General features: G+C 45.8%; 1 protein-coding gene across 2 annotated transcripts in view; it reads right to left on the bottom strand.

The window, feature by feature from the left end:
• Positions 1-22,578, bottom strand: part of LOC109890185 (cadherin-4-like) — a 242,741-nt gene that overhangs the window by 14,604 nt on the left and 205,559 nt on the right. For both annotated transcript variants that reach the window (XM_020482164.2, XM_031824984.1), the window contains exons 8-13: positions 19,932-20,104; positions 12,612-12,749; positions 5,831-6,016; positions 5,373-5,626; positions 2,155-2,297; positions 659-895 (exon numbers count right to left, since the gene is read on the bottom strand). In XM_020482164.2, coding sequence (XP_020337753.1) covers positions 659-895; positions 2,155-2,297; positions 5,373-5,626; positions 5,831-6,016; positions 12,612-12,749; positions 19,932-20,104 — 1,131 coding nt within the window. The remainder of the gene's footprint in view (positions 1-658; positions 896-2,154; positions 2,298-5,372; positions 5,627-5,830; positions 6,017-12,611; positions 12,750-19,931; positions 20,105-22,578) is intronic.

Genomic DNA, 22,578 nt, shown 5'->3' with positions numbered 1-22,578 from the left:
TGCCATTGCCAGTGCGAATTTCTGTTAGTAGTGTCTCTAAATTCACTTAAGTCGAGTCGTCAGCTACTTGGTCCACGGTCGCGTTGTTTCATTGTGTTTGCTTGTCTCCATTTCTTGATCTTGTATTTACCATAACATGCAGTTATCTCTTCACTTCAGAGTCGAGTTCTTTTCTATTTAAGAGGCATATTTTGTGTAAAAAAAGGGAATGCCAAATGGATCCCCTAGACCTCACCGTGGCATAGCGGAAAACATAGCCCTCAGTAGTATTGGATTGTTAAAATAAATAGTGTCATAGATTAAACTGTAGGGGTGGCATCTTGTCTATCAGTGCAGAGAGATGAATGGATGTGATCTGTCACAAAGCACACAGCTCATACATCAACATGAGACAGAGCCATTCTGGGAGAATAGTGTAATTTACTGTAAGACCTCCATTATACCACAGTCCATCAGCCTGAGACCACACCATTGTCATCTGTCACACAGCGGCAAACACACAGGGAGCGAGCATCCGCACACACACATTAGACAATATAAATCAACAGAAAGCATTATACTGGGACTGTGTGGAGAAGGGGCTTCAGTATTTGAATTCTGACACGTCACACCTCTGGTGGAGATCTCTCAATAGTGACCCAGGCTAGCCGTGTCTTACCGCTTATGCGGGAGGCGGTCCAGTTGCGTCGGACGCTAGGGGGGTAGGAGGGCAGCTCGAACACAAAAGGCCCCACGTGAGGGTCAGCGTCGGCGTCGGAGGCTGTGATGTTGACCCTGGAGCGGGGGCTGGCCCGTTCACACACCTGGGCCTCCTTGGGCAACAGCACTGGAGCGTTGTCATTCACATCTATCAGATGTATCTGTAGGGTGCCTGTCCCACTGGCTGGGGGAGAGCCTGAGAGAGGGTGAAGGGGGTGGCAGAGGAGGGCAGAGGAGAGAGAAAGAGGAAAAAGAGAGACAGATAGGGGAGGGGTGAGTGAGGTGGGAGGAGAGAAATAGAGAGGGGTGAGAAGGGAGAGACAAATGTAATCAATCCGAGGAGAAGAGGGTAACTTCATGCGTATACAGTACCTAAAAACACTTCCATCTGAAGGGAGGAAATATCATAAAAATGGAATACAGAAAAGGGACAGAGGGAAATGAAGGAGAGAATATTGAGGGAGGGTTTGAGAGTGATGGAGGAATACAGCATTTGTTGTGAATGCTCCCAGTGATGACAGCCATAACAAATGAAACGGCACATAAATATTCTACTCTGTGTGAGTCCAGAGCCCAGCACTCTCAAAGGACACATGAAAATGACTTTACTGGAAAGCACCACATACCTCCCTCCCACAGCACAGTTAAAATGAGGAGAAGCATACCTTAACCTACGATATACTATGACAACAAACACATCCTAAAGTACAGTCAGACTCTGACACTATAACAACGCCCCCTGACCTACAGTCCGTGGCCAACAGACTAACAGTCTTGTATAGCTGACTGATTACCAGTCTATTTTCTGCTAAGTAACGGATGCGGCACTGTCTGCATGAATGGAGTTCAACCAAGCTCATCACACTGAGGAGATCCAACTGTTTCTCCTATTAGAGAGTAACACAATGCATGAGTTACAGCGCCAGTATGTGAAGCTCTACTGCCTCAGCACAGCAGAGCACCCCAATCGACTGCTTGTCTGTAATGATTGGCTTGGCGCTTTGTTGAGCTCCCTCCTTGGTGGAGCAGAATAAATAAAAGCAAAACTCAATCAAAGTAGAATATATCCCAGTGTCGACTAGTGTTTGAAATCAATAGGCCGTCAACAGCTTGTTGGCCGAAACTCTGCATGCACGAGAGCAACCCACCTCATTCCCGCAATCCAATCCTTCATATCTCTGAGGTACAACACCACCTGGGCCCTCCCTCTCAAACACAGAGAGCACACACACCTCTATTTGTAATGGTTTGGGTCGAATGGTTTTAGAGCACTTCACCGATCGCTACAACAGCTTTGAAAGCACACACCTGTGGCACATTTAGACAGATATTTCACTTCTCTCCACAGTACACATGGGATGCATTGCGCAGGCAACACACACACACACACACACTCACTCACTCACTCACTCACTCACTCACTCACTCACTCACTCACTCACTTACCAGACTTACCATTGTCGGCAGCCAGGAAGGTGGCCTCATAGATGTTGTTCCTGACATACATGGACTCCCTGTCCAGCACGGCCATGGTGGTGATCTGACCGTTGGTCCTGTTGATCCTCAGCCAGTTAGCTGGGTCAGACAGCTTTGAGTACCTGGAGGCACACAGTAGAAACTGTTACAACATATCGCATAGTGATGACCAATGTTACATCTAATTATTTCGGCGCTAAGCAAATTTCAGGTCTGCTCAGAGCAAACTTGAATGTTGTGAAAATTCTGTGCAACTTCCAGCACGAGTTTACTGTGAACACTGAGGCTGTACCCGCTTTAAGTTACATTTTCAACAGTGGCCAAGTAAACTACTGTGACTATTTGATCACAATATAGGCCTACCAGATTGGCCACCATCAAAAAAAAATGGAAAAGAATGCATCCTATAACATGTTAACATTGAAATAGCAGTTCTATCATTCAGCCTGCAGTAGCAGCCAATGTGTGGTGTTCAATGTACGCCAACATTCCATGAGACTTTTGAAACAAACATACAGGGCCTGACATTAACCTGTTAATCCACTTGTCCTTCAGACAAGGAGGTGACTGAAAATGTTGTGTTGTTTGATGGAAGAAACCGCTTTACAAAATAAAACGCATTATTATTCCCATATCAATATTACAGAAAATCAGACAAATTATACTAACCTCTGCCTATTGGCTACTTAACTTATTCAAGCCTGTCTCAAAATACAACACTGCCCCTTTAAGACAAAAAAAAAGCTCTGGCTTTTTAAAAGATGTCTAGAAATGTATGTTTTGTACTCTTGTAGGAAGCAATCACTCCCGATAGCTAACTACAAATGATCTATAACTGGGCAAATAACTCACTAACTAGCAAAGGATATGAACAACATGTGCACACGCAGCCACATGCAGCTCTTGCTTTGATCTCAATACAAGCGCATCTACTCATGACCACAGCTGTAAACACAGTCCAGTTCAAAGTAAATGGCACAGATCCATATATGGCAACGGCTATTTGCGTATAGGCCTACTGCATCTCTGATTGGTTATGCCTCACCGGTCTGTGTAGAGTATGGGCTGAGTCATGCACAATATAATCCTACTCCAATGTGTTCTGTCTACAACAAAATCTCTTGCATAGTTGGTTTTGTTACTGTATGTTGCATTGAAAGTGGCTAATGTTGCGTTAATTCGATCACAATTGCCACAGTAAAGGGAAACATTGATAGTGTTGCTAACTAACAGGGAAAAATCTAGAAAGTTGAGTGAAGTTCAATCTCATGCTTCTCTCCATGGGCTGAGAGTGGTTCTGCGCTCTGCGCGGCAGTCCCGGGGAGCTGCAAGGCAGTCTTGGGGCTACAGCACACCCCCACACGCACGCAGAGTAGAGGGAACATTGGTAATAACTCCTTAATATATCATACAAGTGGAATCAGCGAATACCCTGTGTTTAATCTTAACCTCCAGATAGGGTCCCCTTCGCAACCATCTCCCCTGCATCAGGAAACAGAATGGTCTTCTTGCAGCTTGGTTCTGTCATGTAAACAGTTGACAAGAGTAAACTGATACAAATGAAATGCAATTTGCAGAAAGGAAACAAATGAGTATTGAAGTGGCGAGTGGAGAGGTTAATTACAGGTAAAGGACCTAACCTTCATGCAGGCAACACTGACACGCGAATTCAACTTAAGGTGTTCCTAAGTTTGTGTACTCAGTGTATATTCTTCTCAAAAAGACAATGTAAATCAACGTGATTACTCAATTAAAATGTGTCTGTCACTGTGTGGAGAGATGGATACACAGTATATATATATATATATATAGAGAGAGAGAGAGAGAGAGAGAGAGAGAGAGCGAGAGAGTGACAGAGGTATAGCGAGATCAGATGCCTGGCAAGAGGTGGTCTGATGCTGCTGCTGATGATGATGAGAATAGGTCTAATTAGAGAACACGCTGGAGGATGACACAAGTTAGCGAGTGCCAATGAGATGTGTGGGAGATAATGGCAGCTAAGCAGCGAAATCTATCTCCTCTTAATGAAACACTCTGCCACATTTAGATTCCAAGGGACGGAGGGAGGTAAAAGACTGAGAAATACATTGAGGTATCGATGTGGCGTTTCATCATGGGGAAATCAACAGATTAGAAGACAAAATAACAAGAAAATGAGAGTCAGAACGTCACGCCAACAGACTTGGGTGTCAGTTTGGATTTGATGTCCCTTGGCAGGTGAAACAGAGGTCTCTAGTTGTTGTGAGAGGCTCTGTCATCTCTCTCTCCATGCCACGGTGGCAGCCCGGGGGCACTCACGCCTCTCTCTGACACCCAGCTGGCAAAGGCTGGCACATGGAGAAGGGCACACAGCTTGTGGTGCAGTTCTACGATCCACCCATGCACGCTACCACTTCCCCCAAGTCTGACAGTAAAACCAGCTGGCAAATCAGACCCTGTCTACCCCCTCTCTTCTCCTCTCCACCGCTCTTCTTCCCCCTCCACATGAGAAAGCAGGGGGAGGAGTGACAGGGAAGGAAGAGCAGTCTTCTGGTACACACACAGACTGCAGCTCCTCACGTCATCTGTCGGCAAGGTCACTAAAGTGAATCAGCCAGTGGTGATCAGGCTGTCCAAACATGAGCTGCCTGTCGGCTGCCACGACATCTCTGGAGAAGACGAAAGGGCTGAATTCTCATCAATGAAGGAGAAAAAAAGAGACAGAGAGAGTGAAAGGAGTGAGAGAGAGGCTAGCGAGAGAGAAAGAGGAGTTCTGTGGCTCTCAGAAGACAAAACAACAGTGAAAGACTAAGTTTGAGTGAATCCATTTATGAGAAGAACTTGTGTTTTTAGAGTTTATTTGTTTGCCTGCACTGCATCGATTCTTTAACGGGTGTCCGACTGAACTGAGAGTGGAATTGATTGGTGCTGAATCTGGGGATGGAGTGGATCAATGACCTTTGACCCAGTGAGTATGTGGGAGAGGGGGAGAGGGGGAAAGAGTAGCTGGACACAGTCCAGCTTATTACGATGTAACCTTTCCTCCTTCGTTGTTAGGCAACAGGGAAATGAATGGACTTTGGTTTTGGGAGCAGGTCAGTTAAGAATGACACAGAAGGCAGTTCAGCCTTACGACGGCGCAAATCCATGCAAAATACAATCAGCGTCTATCTGAAATTAAGCCTGTAGTTCCTAACAGTCTGTAGTTCCTAACATACCGGACAGTTTGATGGATGAAGAGGTCAGGGTCTTGGGCAGCAAACACGGTGAGTGTGGTGCCTGCAGGGACACCCTCCTCGAAGCGGATGGACTTGGGGTTGGAAGGGAAGACAGGGGGTTCGTTGACATCCTGTACGGAGATGGTGACCCCCGCTGAAGACTGGAGAGAAGACTGGATCCCACTGGCCAGAGGGGCCTTGTTAGAGACTATCACTGTCAGCATGAAGGCCCTGTTCTGCTCATAGTCCACTGGCTGCAGGGAGAGAGGGGTGGGGAGAAAGATATATAGGGAGGGAGGGAGGGCGAAAGTGAGGGAGGGAGACAGAGAGAGAGAAAGATGAAAGAGAAAGGAAAGAGAAATGAAATAACTCAAATGCACCCATATCAATATGGAACAAAAGTTAATCATAATTTAGCACTTGGAGTTGTTTATTTAAACAGTAAAGTAGTTCCCTACCTTGACCACAGTGACCATGCCGTCATTGTTGACAGGGTTGGTGCGGATGAGGAAGTGACCCTGGGGGTCTCCGCTGGCGATGCGGTACTGGGCAGCCCAGTTGGGGCTGTGAGGCTGATCCCTGTCAATCACTGTCAGATTGGCCACCACCACATTCACCCTGTTCTCTGGGACCTCCCCCGAAAACTAGAGAGAGCGGGAGGGAGGGAAGGAAGGAAGGAGAGAGAGGAGGGAGGGAGGGAAGGAAGGAAGGAAAGAAGGAAGGAGAGAGAGGAGGGAGGGAAGGAAGGAAGGAAGGAGAGAGAGGAGGGAGGGAAGGAAGGAAGGAGAGAGAGGAGGGAGGGATGGAAGGAAGGAGAGAGAGGAGGGAGGGATGGAGGGAAGGAGAGAGAGGAGGGAGGGATGGAAGGAAGGAGAGAGAGGAGGGAGGGATAGAAGGAAGGAGAGAGGAGGGAGGGATGGATAGAAGGAAGGAGAGAGGAGGGAGGGATGGAGGGAAGGAGAGAGAGGAGGGAGGGATGGAAGGAAGGAGAGAGAGGAGGGAGGGATGGAGGGAAGGAGAGAGGAGGGAGGGATGGAAGGAAGAGAGGAGGGAGGGATAGAAGGAAGGAGAGAGAGGAGGGAGGGATGGAGGGAAGGAGAGAGAGGAGGGAGGGATGGAGGGAAGGAGAGAGAGGAGGGAGGGATGGAGGGAGGGAGGGATGGAGGGAAGGAGAGAGAGGAGGGAGGGACGGAAGGAAGGAGAGAGGAGGGAGGGACGGAGGGAGGTAGTGAGAGAAAGTGAGATATTTCTATGACTTTAGATAGCGTTTTTATAATAGTATTGCCTTTCCTTATACTGCTGAATGTCAATGTGTGGAAGTCTTTATACAAACCAATGGTTTTGTTCAATGAAGTGTTTATCCATTTACATCTAATGCTGCACATTTAGCAATTAAGAAATTAAATAAGTACTGTAATTAAATGGATGGCACGAACCATCTTTGGGTAATGATCTTCATTATATTCCAATCTAAAACTATTCAGTCCCACTCAATGATACAGAAAACTCAGAGGTATAGTCAGAGCAAAAGCGGCATACACAAAAACCTACTGTACAGGAATTTAGTCCAAACAAAGTGAACACATTCTGCAGCGGTCTCTTTCATATTCAAGAGACACACACACACACAATACACACACACACACAATACACACACAATACACACACACCACAGCTTTTATTGTCAGACAGTAATCCCTGTTTCCTCTTGTGATGCGTTAACTGGTTTATGGTGTGTGTCTGCCAGCTGCTGTTCACTCTAATGGCTTCATCATGGCGCTGGGGCTGCATCCAAACCCCCCTCTCCTCCTCCTCCCCAGCCCCTGTCCCCTGCAGCATCGCCACGCCGATAAGCACAGAACAAATTAAATATGCACATTCTCTGTGGTGTGTCGGCTCCTCTATTTTATTTTCACTCCGAGCTTCAACACAGACAGGAAAAAAAAACCTTCCAAGCTTGTACGGCAACGTTGGGAGAAAGAGAGGGAGAATGAGATTTAAAAACCTTATGGAACGGTTCTAACTGGATAATGGGCTCTGGGAAGATGTCCCCACCCTTGAAAGTAACAGGTAGTCCATCTGATAAGCAGCCAGAGAGACAAACAAGAGAGCCTGATGGGAGCCTATGCTCGTTACTGGCTAGGGAGCTGGAGTGCCCAGCAATGGGTTCTGATTGAAAAATGACCGAGGACAGGTTCAATTCAGAATGATATGGTAAACTCCAATTTCATTAATGCATCAACATTTGACTTTGAAAGTCAAGAGGATTCAGATCCAGATCCTCACTGGGAATTCATTCCACTGAACTGCTACTAACCACCTAATTGGAGATTAAATTGAGACTAACGGAAATATAATATAAGAATTAAGCCTTGTGATGATGCAGCGTTTTAGAAAGCACTGCATTCTGTTTTCCTTTTCTCACGACGAGAGAGACGGAAAGAGAATCAGCTCCACAACTCAATATGGCTCTACGGGATATTTTACGGTTCTCAATAGAAGCATAGTCTTGGTTGAGAACAACAACAACAACAACCACAACAAAAGGGCAATAATGTTAGCAAGAAGTGGAAATACAAATGCCCTTAAATATAACTCTCACAATGTTTCTCTCTGAGTAGAAGGGTTGAATCAGTATTAAGGGTGTTATTATATCCTCTTTGTGATGGTGATGGAGCCCCAGGCATTGGCAACCCACATCATTTCAGCCTTTTACATGTCACACTAGTGCCACATGCAGTGGCGCATCTACTATCACTAACAGCTAATGAAGTCTGCTGTGCCAACAGATATAGCATCTTAATTCGATCACTCTATTGTAGCTGAGAATTTTCCTGCACCGCAGGAAATGCAGATGACCTTTGTGATTGACATAAATTCACTGAAAACCCACACTAAAATACGGTTATATTAACCGTATGGCACTTTTCATGTAGCCTACTTTTGGCCAACTAATAGCCTAACCAATGTCCAAGAAACATTATGGACTAAACGTTAAAATCAGGATTATTTTGCTGTGACAATATACGTAGGCCAAATTAAGATCCTACATCTGTATGCCCCTGACTGTTCTTCAGTAACAAGCCTCAGCAAAACTCTACAATGTATGAGAGACAACTAGTCTGCCACACACAGACGCTCTTCAGGTAGACCAGGAATAGCATGCTATTAAGGTCTACTGGAATCCAGCGGGCTGATATTTCAACATATCAGACTACTGCTCCAAACACCGATCAATGTGGATGTGAATTGAAAACGTCGGCAGGAGTATAGAGTTTAGTTTGAGTGTGATGCACTTGATTAGATCTCATTACCATAACCCTAGGAGAGTGAGATTATACAGTCGCTGAATGCAGCCTAATGAGTTGTGGCAAGTACCATTGTCTTTTTGTTTTTCACATAACGACGAACATCACACTCTCATATTCATGCCCATGTTCTCAAATGAATAAAACATTTGGCTTTTTTAATTAAAAAAAAAATTAGAAGCAATATATCTGCTTGGTTTATACCCCTGCAAGCAATTTTACTTAATTAGTGTGCTTATGTTTTCTCTCCATCTCCCGTTGAGAGATGCACATGCTTTCCTGCGTCTGTCATACACAAATAATTACTGAACTGCTCCGAGTGGAGTTTGCTGTGTGGGAAGAGAAGAAAAGGGGTTGACAGACAAAGCAACGGAGAAACTGGATAATACTGCAATCTTATAGGAAAATGTGTATGTGTGTGTGTGTGTGCCTGCGGGTAAAGCTGTATGTGTGTGTGTCGAATACACAGCAGTAAGATACTAAGACAGCTGCCTCAATATGACTAACATGTCCTCTCCTTTCCCCATTCATCATCTCTTCCTCCCTCTCCTGTCCTCTGCACCACCACAACCACTGTCCCTCCACAACAGAGGCCCATCCATCTGTTACTATTGGAACACGTAGTTTGACTCTTGTGTTCCAAACCATGTGTTCTAAACCATGTTGCCAGAGCTTTTCTTTTCTCCCTCATTGTCATCCTGGTTGTTCTATAGCTGGTATAATTCATTATGTCCCCTGCAATGCCACATGGTTCTAAACTAAGTGAGGCAGTGAGGATACTCAACACTCTCCCACCACACCAGTACCTTAAAGTATTTAAGTAAAAATACATTAAAGTACTATTTATATTTTTTGTCAAATTTGACTTTTACTTCACTAAATTCCGGACTACATTTTCCCTGACAACCAAAAGTACTATTTTATTGGTCCCAATAGAAGCATCGTTTTGGTTGATAATAACAACAACAATAATGTTAGCAAGAAGTGGAAATAAAAATGCCCTTAAAAGCAACTCTTACATTTGAATGCTTAGCAGGACAGGAAAATGGTCCAATTCACACACGTATCAATAAAAGATCCTACTGCCTCTGATCTGGGTGACTAAACACAAATGCTTCATTTGTAAAGTGTCTGAGTGTTGGAGTGTGCCCCTGGCTATCCGTAAATAAAATAAAAAGCCAAATTGTGCCGCCTGGTTTGCTTGTTAAAAGGAATTTGAAATGATTTATACTTTTACATTTAAAACCACATACAGTTGAAGTCGGAAGTTTACATACACATAATACAGTCATTAAAAGAGTCATTAAAACTCATTTTTCAACAACTCCACACATTTCTTGTGAACAAACTATAGTTTTGGCAAGTCGGTTAGGAAATCTACTTTGTGCATGACACAAGTCAATTGTTTACAGACAGATTATTTAATTTATAATCCACTATATCACACTTCCAGGGGGTCAGAAGTTTACATATACTAAGTTGACTGTGCCTTTAAACAGCTTGGAGAATTCCAGAAAATTATGTCATGGCTTTAGCAGCTTCTGATAGGCTAATTGACATAATTTGAGTCAATTGGAGGTGTACCTGTGAATGTATTTCAAGGCCTACCTTCAAACTCACTGTCTCTTTGCTTGACATCATGGGAAAACCAAAAGAAATCAGCCAAGACCTCAGAAAAAATATTGTAGACTTCCACAAGTCTGGTTCATCCTTGGGAGCAATTTCCAAATGCCTGAAAGTACCACGTTCATCAGTACAAACAATAGTATGCAAGTATAAACACCATGGGACCACGTAGCCGTCATACCGCTCAGAAAGGAGATGTTGTCTCCTAGAGATGAACGTACTTTGGTGTGAAATCAATCCCAGAAAAGCTGCAAAGGACCTTGTGATGATGCTGGAAGAAACAGGTACAAAAGTATCTATATCCACAGTAAAACGAGTCCTATCTCGACATAAACTGAAAGGCCACTCAGCAAAGAAGAAGCCACTGCTCCAAAACCGCCATAAAAAAAGCCAGACTACGGTTTGCAACTGCACATGGGGACAAAGATCGTAGTTTTTAGAGAAATGTCCTCTGGTCTGATGAAACAAAAATAGGACTGCAAGCCGATGAACACCATCCCAACCGTGAAGCACGAAGGTGGCAGCATCATGTTGTGGGGGTGCATTGCTGCAGGAGGGACTGGTGCACTTCACAAAATAGATGGCTCATGAGGCAGGAAAATTATGTGGATATATTGAAGCAACATCTCAAGAGATCATTCAGGAAGTTAAAGCTTGGTTGCAAATGGGTCTTCCAAATGGACAATGACCCCAAGCATACTTCCAAAGTTGTGGCAAAATGGCTTAAGGACAACAAGGTCAAGGTATTGGAGTGGCCACTACAAAGCCCTGACCTCAATCCTAATAGAAAATGTATGGGCAGAACTGAAAAGGCGTGTGCGGGCAAGGAGGCCTACAAACCTGACTCAGTTACACCACCTCTGTCAGGAGGAATGGGCCAAAATTCACCCAACTTATTGTGGGAAGGTTGTGGAAGGCTACCCAACACGTTTGACCCAAGTTAAACAATTTAAAGGCAATGCTACCAAATACTAATTGAGTGTATATCAACTTCTGACCCACTGGGAATGTGATGAAAGAAATAAAAGCTTAAATAAATCATTCTCTCCACTATTTTTCTGACATTTCGCATTCTTAAAATAAAGTGGTGATCCTAACTGACCTAAGACACGGAATTTTTACTAGTTTTAAATGTTCAGGAATTGTGAAAAACTGAGTTTAAATGTATTTGGATAAGGTGTATGTAAACTTCCGACTTCAACTGTACTTTTAGACTTTCACTCAAGTAGTATTTTACCCTGGTGACTTTCACTTGAATCATTCTTTATTAAGGTATCTTTACCTTAACTCAAGTATGACAATTGGGTACTTTTCCCACCACTGCCCAACACCATGTCTGATACACCAGCAAACAGCATACAGAGACTGAACAGTGGAGAGAGTAGAGACATAGAGTAGAGGAGAGAGGAGTGTGGCTGTGTGGAGGTTTGAGTGTTCCCCTGTGAGAGGGGAGTGACAGAGACAGGACAGAGCAGTCTGAGGAGAGGCGTTGTTCAGTGGGTTAGTCTCTGACAGCTGGGGCCTCTTATCAGAGCAACCGGCTGGAACTACACAGCTGCCTGCCTGGCACACGCAGTGATGATACCGCCGTGCCACCAAGAGATGGATCACACATCAGAGGAGGCAGCGTGTGACGTGGACACACTCCTCCCTCTGCAGATGGATGGACATACAGAAAAAGGAGAGAGGAAGGGAGAAAGAAAGACCAATGAAGGGAGAGACTACCCCTCCCTCGTGATGCACGCCCGCCCACACACACACACGCACACACACACACACACACACAAAAGTGGGCCAGAAGAAGTCAGGCTGCCTCCAGTGCGGATGTGTATGGGACTGGGGCCAGATGCCTGCAGACAAACCATGGTCACCAGAGAGGCTGCTGGCAGAAAGAGTGGAGGGAGGGCTGCTCCCATCACAAAACAGCATGCCTATGATCTTTCTCTCTCATCCCACTTTTTCTGTCCCTCCATATGTCGCTCCGACACACTCTCCCTTTACTGCAGTAGCTTCCTGTTTCCCTCTGACCCCTTTCTTCTCCGTGTTTTTGGTCCTCCTATTTGTCCTCGCCTGCTGTTTATCTCTCCACATGTCTCTGTCCCGCTCCTCTGTCCAGCTCTCTAACCTCCTGTCAAAGAGCCATGAAATCTTGTTCTCTAAGATAGCATCAGACACATGGACTGCATCCACAACAGAGTTTGGGGCACTGCCCTGGTGAATATCTATCAGCTGATGTTATCCTGTCATGAATACAGATGTGTGGCCCTACAGTAGAGGTCAGTCCAGGGGTGGAGAGGAGACTCACCGTCCTGGCGGTCAGCTCGGGAGGGTTGTCGTTGATGTCGGTCACAGAGATGAGGGCGGTGGCCGTGTTGGACAGGCCAAAGTTCAGGTTCCCCTCCATGTCCGTGGCCTGGACGATGATGGTGTACTGGGACACTTTCTGGAAAGACACACCACATTCACGTTAGTTAAATAAGACATCATAGAGGGTGAAGGTAGTTCTGAGCATACTATAGCTAGGTGGGCTGACTGACAAACAAACAAATGAATAACTAGCACAAATAGCTCTGAACCTGACACACACACTTATGTGCAAACTCATGAACACATGCGCGCACACACACACACACACACACACACACACACACACACACACACACACACAAAGGCTTAGGAAGTGAGGGACCAACGGGCGCGAGTGAAAGGCTCATCCATTATAGCCTACAAGTCCCTGCTTTTAGCTCTCTGAGCAACCCTCATCATCACTCACTCTAATGGAGGTGCCATCCCTTTAAGAAGAACCACTATGCTGCAAATATTAAAGAGAGTGAATGGACATTATTTAGGCCAGTTAGATGGGAGAGAATAGCTAGAGGCGGTGCTGCCGTACAGACCACCATTGAAAGAACAGTCAATCATGACGTCAGACGGTATAACATGCATTCACACTGAGAAGATACGGCAGACACTGTCTTGTCCTCTCTTTTCATCTCTCCCTCCTTCCCTCTCACAACACGCACAGATGCACACACACTGCACACACCGCATTACAGTATATATTATTTTGACTCAAAAACAAAACTCATTGACACTTTGCTGCTGTCCATGGTGCTGAAAGTTCACTGTGTCCATCAGTGCAGCGATAGTTTCGCCCCTCTCGCCAGTCCATCTCTCTCTCCAGTCTCCCAGGCTCTCCCCTGGTCTCTCCCTGTAAGCCTCTCAGAGTCGCCGCTCCTCTCTGCTCTCATTAATCCGTTTGGCTAAACCTCCTATTGTGCTGGTGTCAAAAATGGACGTCAAGGACAGGTCAGTCAGTGTGAAGAGGAGAGGGAAGCCCAGCCTACTGCCATATTCGGTCACACCATATTTGGATAGTCTGGATTTTCCATCGGTAGATGCTCTACAGATGGTCATAATATCAACAAACTATGTGTTGATAAGCAACTGTTTGCTATGGTAATGGATATGGTTAGGTTTAGAATAAGGGTAAGAGTTCAGGTTAGGGCTAGGGTAGGGTAAGGGCTAAGTTTAGGGATAGGATAAGGGTTAAGGTTAGGGCTAGGGTTAGAAAAAGGGTTAGAGTAAGGGCTAAGTTTAGGGTTAGGATAAGCGTTAAGGTTAGGGCTAGGGTTAGGTTTAGAATAAGGGTTAGGGCTAAGTTTATGGTTAGGATAAAGGTTAAGGTTAGAGTTAGGGTTAGTAGTTACTTGAAATGGGCTGATTTAAAGGTTTTACTGCTTACCTACAAAGCATTGCATGGGCTTGCTCCTACCTATCTTTCCGATTTGGTCCTGCCGTACATACCTACACGTACGATATGGTCACAAGACGCAGGCCTCCTAACTGTCCCTAGAATTTCTAAGCAAACAGCTGGAGGCAGGGCTTTCTCCTATAGAGCTCGAGTTTTATGGAATGGTCTGCCTACCCATGTGAGAGACGCAGACTCGATCTCAACCTTTAAGTCTTTATTGAAGACTCATCTCTTCAGTAGGTCATATGATTGAGTGTAGTCTGGCCCAGGAGTGTGATGGTGAACGGAAAGGCACTGGAGCAACGAACCGCCCTTGCTGTCTCTGCCTGGAGCAACGGACCGCACTTCCTGTCTCTGCCTGGCCGGTTCCCCTCTTTCCACTGGGATTCTCTGCCTCTAACCCTATTACAGGGGCTGAGTCACTGGCTTACTGGTGCTCTTTCATGCCGTCCCTAGGAGGGGTGCGTAACTTGAGTGGGTTGAGTCACTGACATGATCTTCCTGCCTGGGTTGGCGCCCCCCCTTGGGTTGTGCCGTGGCGGAAATCTCTGTGGGCTATTCTCGGCCTTGTCTCAGGATGGTAAGTTGGTGGTTGAAAATATCCCTCTAGCAATATGGGGGCTGTACTTTGGCAAAGTCGGTGGGGTTATATCCTGCCTGTTTGGCCCTGTCTGGGGGTATCGTCAGATGTTGCAACAGTGTCTCCCGACCCCTCTTGTCTCAGCCTCCAGTATTTATGTGTCCGGGGGGGGGGGGGGGGGGGGGGGGTAGGGTCTCTCCCCCTCCCTCTCTCTCTCTCTCTCTCTCTTCACCAGACATGCTACCTGTCCCAGACCTGCTGTTTTCAACTCTCTATAGACAGCAGGAGCTGTAGAGATACTCTGAATGATCGGCTATGAAAAGCCAACTGACCTTTACTCCTGAGGTGCTGACCTTTTGCACCGTCAACAACAACTGTGATTATTATTATTTGACCCTGCTGGTCATCTATGAACATTTGAACATCTTGGCCATGTTCTGTTGTAATCTCCACCCGGCACAGCCAGAAGAGGACTGGCCACACCTCAGCCTGGTTCTTCTCTAGGTTTCTTCCTAGGTTCTGGCCTTTCTAGGGAGTTTTTCCTAGCCACCGTGCTCCTATACCTGCATTGCTTGCAGGTACAGCACTTTGAGATATCAGCTGATGTAAGAAGGGCTTTATAAATACATTTGATTTGAAATGTTACTGATATTCTGTAGATAGACTATTCAAATAAAGTGTTACCCTGTATTCAGCTGAAAGGGCCTCTTTTCAAGCCTTTCACTATTCAGCAGCCCTGCTATCTGCTATGCCTGGGCCAGTTCTGCACGGTTGACCTCAATAACACAGCCTATAACAGCTCTGGGGTCAGGACCTGAATCTCAGACGCATTTAGGGTGGAACCCAGGTGGCTGGCTAATGAACCCTGGTGGAGGCCAGTAAAATGCTGGGGAAAGATCAGTGCTCTTTCTATTTTTCTTTCTCCATCTCACTCTCTACCTCTCTCTGTCTCTCTCCATTTCTCTCTCTCTCCGTCTCTCTCTCTCTCCGTCTCTCTCGCTCTCCGTCTCTCTCGCTCTCCGTCTCTCTCGCTCTCCGTCTCTCTCGCTCTCCGTCTCTCTCGCTCTCCATCTCTCTCGCTCTCCATCTCTCTCGCTCTCTGCTCAAGGAGCAGTGTGCTTAATAGTCAGGTCAGTTGATCCAGCAAGGCTTTTTAAAACACTTAAACTCACCCAGAGTCATTTAAAGTTCTGCAGAGTCATTAGGACTCGCTCCACATGTTAATTTGAACTAGACCAGCTCTATTAATGAAAACTCAATATGGGCTGCGCTTTATTACAGTCATAATGAAAGATCAATACCATCTCTTCTCATCGTGCACTGCAGTAGATACACCCTTCATTCAGCTACATCAGGGTAACAGTAGTCCTGGATAGTTGCTGTCCTGTGCCTAGCCTGACTCTGAGTAGCAGACGTGCATAGTCTTTGATCAAGCATGGAAAGGTGTGTTAAGCCCAACAGCAGGTGGCACTCTGACACAGTCGGGGGAATGAGACATGCTGTCCTGCAGCACTTTGTTCCAAACCTGACAGTTGATAGAAGTTTAACCCAGCACACACATACACACACTCTTCTAGCCTCTTCCGTCCGTGTGTCTGCCCTAACAAGCCATTAATGGTGTCTCTAATGAGTCCTATAGATCTTTGAAAAGAAGTATCTCTGTTAGATTAGAGCCCAACTCAAGAAAGGAAATACGCCTTCTTCTTTCACCAAACAGAACAAAAGCAGCGCTTTTCCCACGGGCCTAAGCTCTTGGACTTTAATGGGAAGGGTTGAAAGGCATCTAGGGCCATAAGAACAGAACACTGCTGCAAACTCTGCGGTAAAATGAGATCCTTTACACAGGAGCTGAACGAGACCAGAGAGTTCAGAAAGCACAAAAGGCTACAGGCTAACAGAACTCTATTGCCAGTACTCCTTTTAAACCAAAAAGGTCAAATTAAATCCTGAAATGGTTGTCTAATAGTCACTGTTTGGAGTTGAGTTTGTTTTCAAATCTTAGTTACAAAAAAGATAGAAAGTCATTACTGACATTGATAGGAAAAATGCAAGGTACATTTTTTACTTACAAAACATTAAAGACATGCTCCAGAACTTTGGATACTACTAAGTGTTTTTTAAACCTCCCACTTTGGGCTGGATGTGTCAATGTGTAGTTCATACAAGCATAATCTATGAGTAGAATTAATGTCTTACCTCAATTAGACACAAAATCCCTAGTTTGAAAGCAACACTTTTTCTGGAAGCTGTGCTGCGCCATTTCCCATGACATTTTCCCCCATGTGGGCCAACAACCTAGCAATTCGAGTTCAACCAATGAGCTTAAGCGCCTCGCCATATGAGTGACAGCTAGCAAGATGCACATGATGCACCCACAGCACAGCGAGAGAGAGACAGCAATGATGTGTTGCACACACTGTATGTGACATATTACGCAATTTTCGGGGACCACTACTTGCAAAAAAATATACAAAAGTACCGGAGAATCCCTATAATGGAGCATGCATTGAATCCGAGCTGTGTGTGTTTGTGCTTTGTGTGCTAGGCAGACTGAACATGTGACGAAGACAAAGCAAGCGTGAATGAGCACTGAACTAGCACTTTCCGTATTTGCTCTGTGGTTTGTGTTCCGGCCTGTCAGTTTGGTACTGACCACAGTGATTACCCTGTCACTAACAATCTACCTCAAACAGCCACTGACTCACATTTAACCCAGAGAGACTCCCTCTCTCCCATTCACTGCAGCTTTCTGAGGAAGATGGAGCACAGCCCCCCTCCTAAATACACTGTATGAAACACAAAGACACATGGACATACAATATACATACACACCCAGACCAGTATGATATACTCATGACACATGAAATACTGTCTCACAAACACTCAGATACACCCATATGCACAGACACTTGCCCCCCCAGATATGTCAAAAACAAACTTTTCTCCACTTTTCTCCATAATGGTTAACCACTTCCCCAGCTTGAAGGAGTAATACTCAGTCCCCTGAAGCTGGCACATCCAAGCCCCTGTAGATGCCCAGTGCCCTGCCTTATCCCCTGCCCAGCCTCTCCTCCCCCATGTGGACAGTCTTTAGGCACTCAGAAACACCGACTACAGTGTCAGATCAATGCCCTAATCAGGCAGAGCGGAGCTTACATGGTCCAACCTGGAGCTGACACGAGTCAGCCACGCCGCCCAGCATCGTGCCCAGCACTGTGCACAGCCAGGCTCCGGTGAGGCTGCAGTAGCCTGGGGGAATGAAAAGCAACGGACCTGCCACTCCAGCCAGGCCTAGAGAGCACCGAGACAGCCCAGTCCATCTGTGGCACACAGTACAGGACAGCATGACTCTTACACTCAGCAGCTCTGACACCCAGCAGGCTACCTCATACTGTACCTCACCGCTACACACTCAGGACCAGGACTAACAAATGCTGCCCATTAGCCACCAGCACAAGAGAAAGAACCAGTGGCTTGTTTATGTGCAGTACCTCTGTTTCTCAGGCAGAGAACGAGGGACCCAGAGACAGCTTAGCCCTGCTTGTTAACCAGTGTGCTGAAACATGCAGTGGCACGAGGGCACAGAAGAGGTGAGGTCAGGGATGCAGTGAGTGGCAGGGTAATTGGCATTCAGGAGTGTTCAGGGCTGGGTGACACTGAAGTGCCCTTCCTGTTCCCCTGCTCTTCTCCACACTGAAGAGGCTCACTCACCCCTTAATTAACACATGAATATTCCATTTAGTCTCCAGTGCAACTGATGAAGAGGATTAGCTGCTACATCGCAGTGTGTGTGTGTGTGTGTGTGCGCGTGTGTATGTGTGTGTGTGTGTGTGTGTGAGCGTGCGGGTGTGTGCATGCATACATGTGTGCTAATGCCTGAGAGTGTACTTATGTGTGTGACCTTGAGCGTAGGTGGGTGAACACCCAGGTGTGTCCCAGTTTTAGGGGAATGATCAGAGGGAGAGAGGCAGGTGGGACAGGGCTGCTGGAGTTTCTGCTCTACCTAGATTAATGAGGTTGACTCCCATCCGTTCAGCTGTGGGGGAGACCAGGGGACAGTGAAACAGGCCCCTGCATTAACTGCAGATGATTTCTACTGTCAACCCTTTACTGTATAACATGCATACTTGAATGAGTAAAGTGCATGCATACATGCATACAGAACCTGGATGCAATTGTGATTGTTTATGTTCCTCAATTATTCACACACAAATCAGATATTAAACAGCTAAAGCTGGTAGCCATACCAGTCTTTTGTTTCCAATATAGGTAAAATCCATCTGGTTTCCACAGAATGGTCAGGATGGAGCTATTGCCATGTGGGACTATTGGGAAATCTGCGAATATAAACGTTATGAGGCTGACTCGTGTTGCCAGAGCTCAAAGGCTTAGACTCAGCATTTGTGCTTTTATGTATGTGGTAAAATCACCAGACTAATAATATCATAATGATACAGTATGTTATAAATTTGTGTCTTTGGAACATTAGGAGTAGGACTAGCGGACGTGTTTCCCTCTGAATGTCAGGCCACAGAGGAGTGTTAGGAGTGTGAGTCTGAGAGGCTGACTGTAAGAGGGTGAGCACAGCTTCTTATAAAATAGTCTGCTGGCAGCTTACTGATGCATTATGGGATGAACAGAGTTGACCCACTGTGACCTCCCTCATTAGTGATCTAAGAAGAGGGGGGGGGGGGCACAACACCTGCGGGAGTGCGACACAAGGAGGGTAGAGGATAAACCAGGTGAAATCCATTCCCATGACCCCCTTAAGGAGGGCCAGCACGTGTTGGTATTTTATAGCCATTAGCAGTGCTGTTCGCAGGGTCAGGGTCGATTCCATTTCAACTCCTGTCAACTGAATTGGACATGAAAAGTCTCTACACATGAATAATTCAATTCAGTTCCTGAATAGACTGGAATTGGAATCAACCCCAACCCTATCTGACTATTTTGCTCATCACGTTTAAGGTTTAGTCTAGGGAGAGAGGGAATCCTGAGTTCGTTATTAAGGGCAGAAGGTGACTGACTGGTGTACAGGAGTGGTGACCTATAGGAATGGGAACAACACCCAGTGTCAGACTATATTTAATATAATGACTTAGTTTGACATGGTACCCCTGCCATGAGATGTAAGGTGACACAGTAGACACCATCAACATACCGTAACCCTGTGGATGTGCAGTAACAGGCTGACATGAACACCGATCCAAAAGGATGTCAATGCCCCTTCCTCCCCACTGTTCCCCCCCTGCGCCCCCTGACAGACAGTGTGACCTTGTTGTGCTACTGACCTCCCTGTCCAAGCCGGCGGCAACCGTGAAGATGTCTCCCGTCTCGCTGTTGATGGTGAACATATTGGGGATTGGCATGTGGGGGGTCTGGGATAGGATCCGGTACCGCACCATCCCATTGGCTGTGGTGTCGTCATCTGAGTCGTTGGCGGTCACCTGCATCACTAAAGTGCCTGCCAACAGGGAGGAGGCAGAGCCAGCAACAGTTACAGAAACACAATGTGAATCACACAGCACAGGAAACACCTCCCTCCTGGCAAAGAAAAAGCCATGAATAGTCATACAAACACCAAGAGATGTAACATATGTGTCCCATCATCATACACAAACACATATTTAACATACAGTACACAGTATACACACTTCTAAACGTATTTCAAACCCATTCCCTGCATCTATGTCTTCAGCTAAGGGAAAATTCAAGGGGAAAATAAGCAGACAAAAAAACTCTGTGAAAAAGCCCCCATTCATCCCATCCCTGTATATACCAGGCTGGCAGGCTGGCAGGCAGGCAGGCAGGGTAAAGTTCCTCCCTACAGAGTCCATTTAGTAATGAGCAGCATGGGCTCTTCTGCCATTTCCACCATCCATTATTTCAGCCTTCAGCAGAACGGCTGCTGCCCTTAATGCTCCGATGCTCTCTCCCTATTTGTCTTGGAATCATGGGTAAAAAACACAGCCATTTAAGGCTGGCGGTGGGGGTGGTGTGTGCCTGTGTACGTGTGTATAGAGGTGGAGGGGATGGGGGGTGAAAGGCCTGTGCCCCCATCTCCCCTAGCAGAATTATTGATTTGTAAGAGCTTGTCAGCCAGGCTCACAAATGTGACCAGGCAATTAGGAGCACTCTGTCCAGGAAAAGGGAGAGATCTCCTCGTTCCTCTCCCCAGCTCAGGGAAAATGTCACTCTCCATCAGGCAGCCATTTAAAGGCTGCTACTGCTACTGCTGCAGCAGGAAATCTAGGGTCTTGTCAGCTTAGGGGGAGAGAGGCAGGAGAACACACATGCTAGGGTTGTTGTACTGTATAAGGAGGTAGAAACAAAGAGAAAGAGACAGGGGGAGAGAGGAAGAGGAGAAGAGAGAAGCATATATAGAGAGATATAGGGATTGATAGACAGAGACAGAGAGGAGTGTAGGTAGAGAGCGAGTGAGAGAAACAGAGACAGAGACAGAGAGAGAGAGAGAGAGATGGGAGGAAAAACAGGGAGGAGTGAGAGACATTAGAGCTGATCTAGGGTCAGTTTTGCTGTATATCAGAAGTAGGGGCATGAATAGTATTAGATAGGATTAGCTAGTGTAGAAACATGTTGAATTTCAGACAGACAGGAGAAGAGACACACAGTGGGTACTCGCAGCTACAGGTGTCTGTTCTGCTGGCTCTCATAATTGGGCAGAGATAGCACCATAATTCCCGTGACAGCCAGAATCAACAGAATAATTGTAGCTGAGAATTCTATTTCAAACTTCATTAAGTTTCAAAGCAGGAGTTGTCACGTTGCCCATGGAGAGAAAACAACGGGGAGAGAGAGAGAGAGCCATGGAAGGGAGCGAGGAGAAAAACAATGACCCTTATTACAGAGGAGAGCATCAACATTTGATCAAATGTTCAGTCCGATGGGGGAGGAGTAATGTAGAGAATCGTATGTCAACTCTGCCACCTTTAATTTCAATAAGAGGGATTTCTTAATAAGCTTAAAGAGTGCTCTTTGTCTAAAAGTGTGGGCATGCCTGAAAGAGTTAACCTCTGAGCCTGTTTAATTCTTCTTTCATTTGAAAATGAATTCTAAATCCTAATTGCTTTTCCACCAAAACCGCTGGAGCTGAAAATTTCACTGGTGGCAGGCAAGGCAGGCATGTTGGCCATTTGGTTACATGGGAAAGAGAGCGGAAAGTTGAGATCCCTGATGGGCTCCATCCACTGACTAAACATGACTGAGCTGGGGGTCAACACCTCCCAGCTAACACATGTGGTTCCTTGGAAGTTGTGGGAACGTACGTTTTAGATTTTCCATTGGTTCTGGGAACGAAGCCATACGCTTCCTGACCAGTAAAACTGAATGTTTTTTAAACGTTCTGAGAATGGAAGTGAAAATCTCACGGCGTCAGTGTGATTCAAACCTACGATCTTCTGATCTCTAGTCATTAAATGAGTCCACTGCGTCACCAGAATTGAGCTAGCATGCCATTTGTTTTACTCATTCAAAGCTGTTCAAACAGACACAGAACAAAATAACAATCTTACAAAACGTATTTGAACGTTTCTAATAATTTCTTGTGGATTTTATGGAATATTTTCAAGTTGTGGAAAGGTTGTATGCAGAATAACCATAGGACAAACACGCTCTCAACGAGCTCTAAGAAACATATGGTTCTCAGAACGTTATGTGTTAGCTGGGCTGCCTTCCAATTACAGATGAATTACAGATTATAGTAGCGGTGTGAGGGTAAAATCACTGGGGAAACCAAGCAAGGAAAACAATATATATATATTACAACCTGTGTTGTGATAATTGCATTTTTTGCTCTATAACCTGTTAGTTCATTTGCCTTGACACCGTGATACTGTATATAAGCTTAAGGCCGAGACAATAAGAAGGCACAGTGGCAGGATAAATTCAACCACACCTTTGTTTCATCATAAAAGAGAG

Source organism: Oncorhynchus kisutch, linkage group LG5 (assembly GCF_002021735.2).
Source record: "Oncorhynchus kisutch isolate 150728-3 linkage group LG5, Okis_V2, whole genome shotgun sequence".
Lineage (NCBI taxonomy): Eukaryota > Metazoa > Chordata > Actinopteri > Salmoniformes > Salmonidae > Oncorhynchus > Oncorhynchus kisutch.
This window is presented reverse-complemented; position numbering and strand designations above follow the sequence as displayed.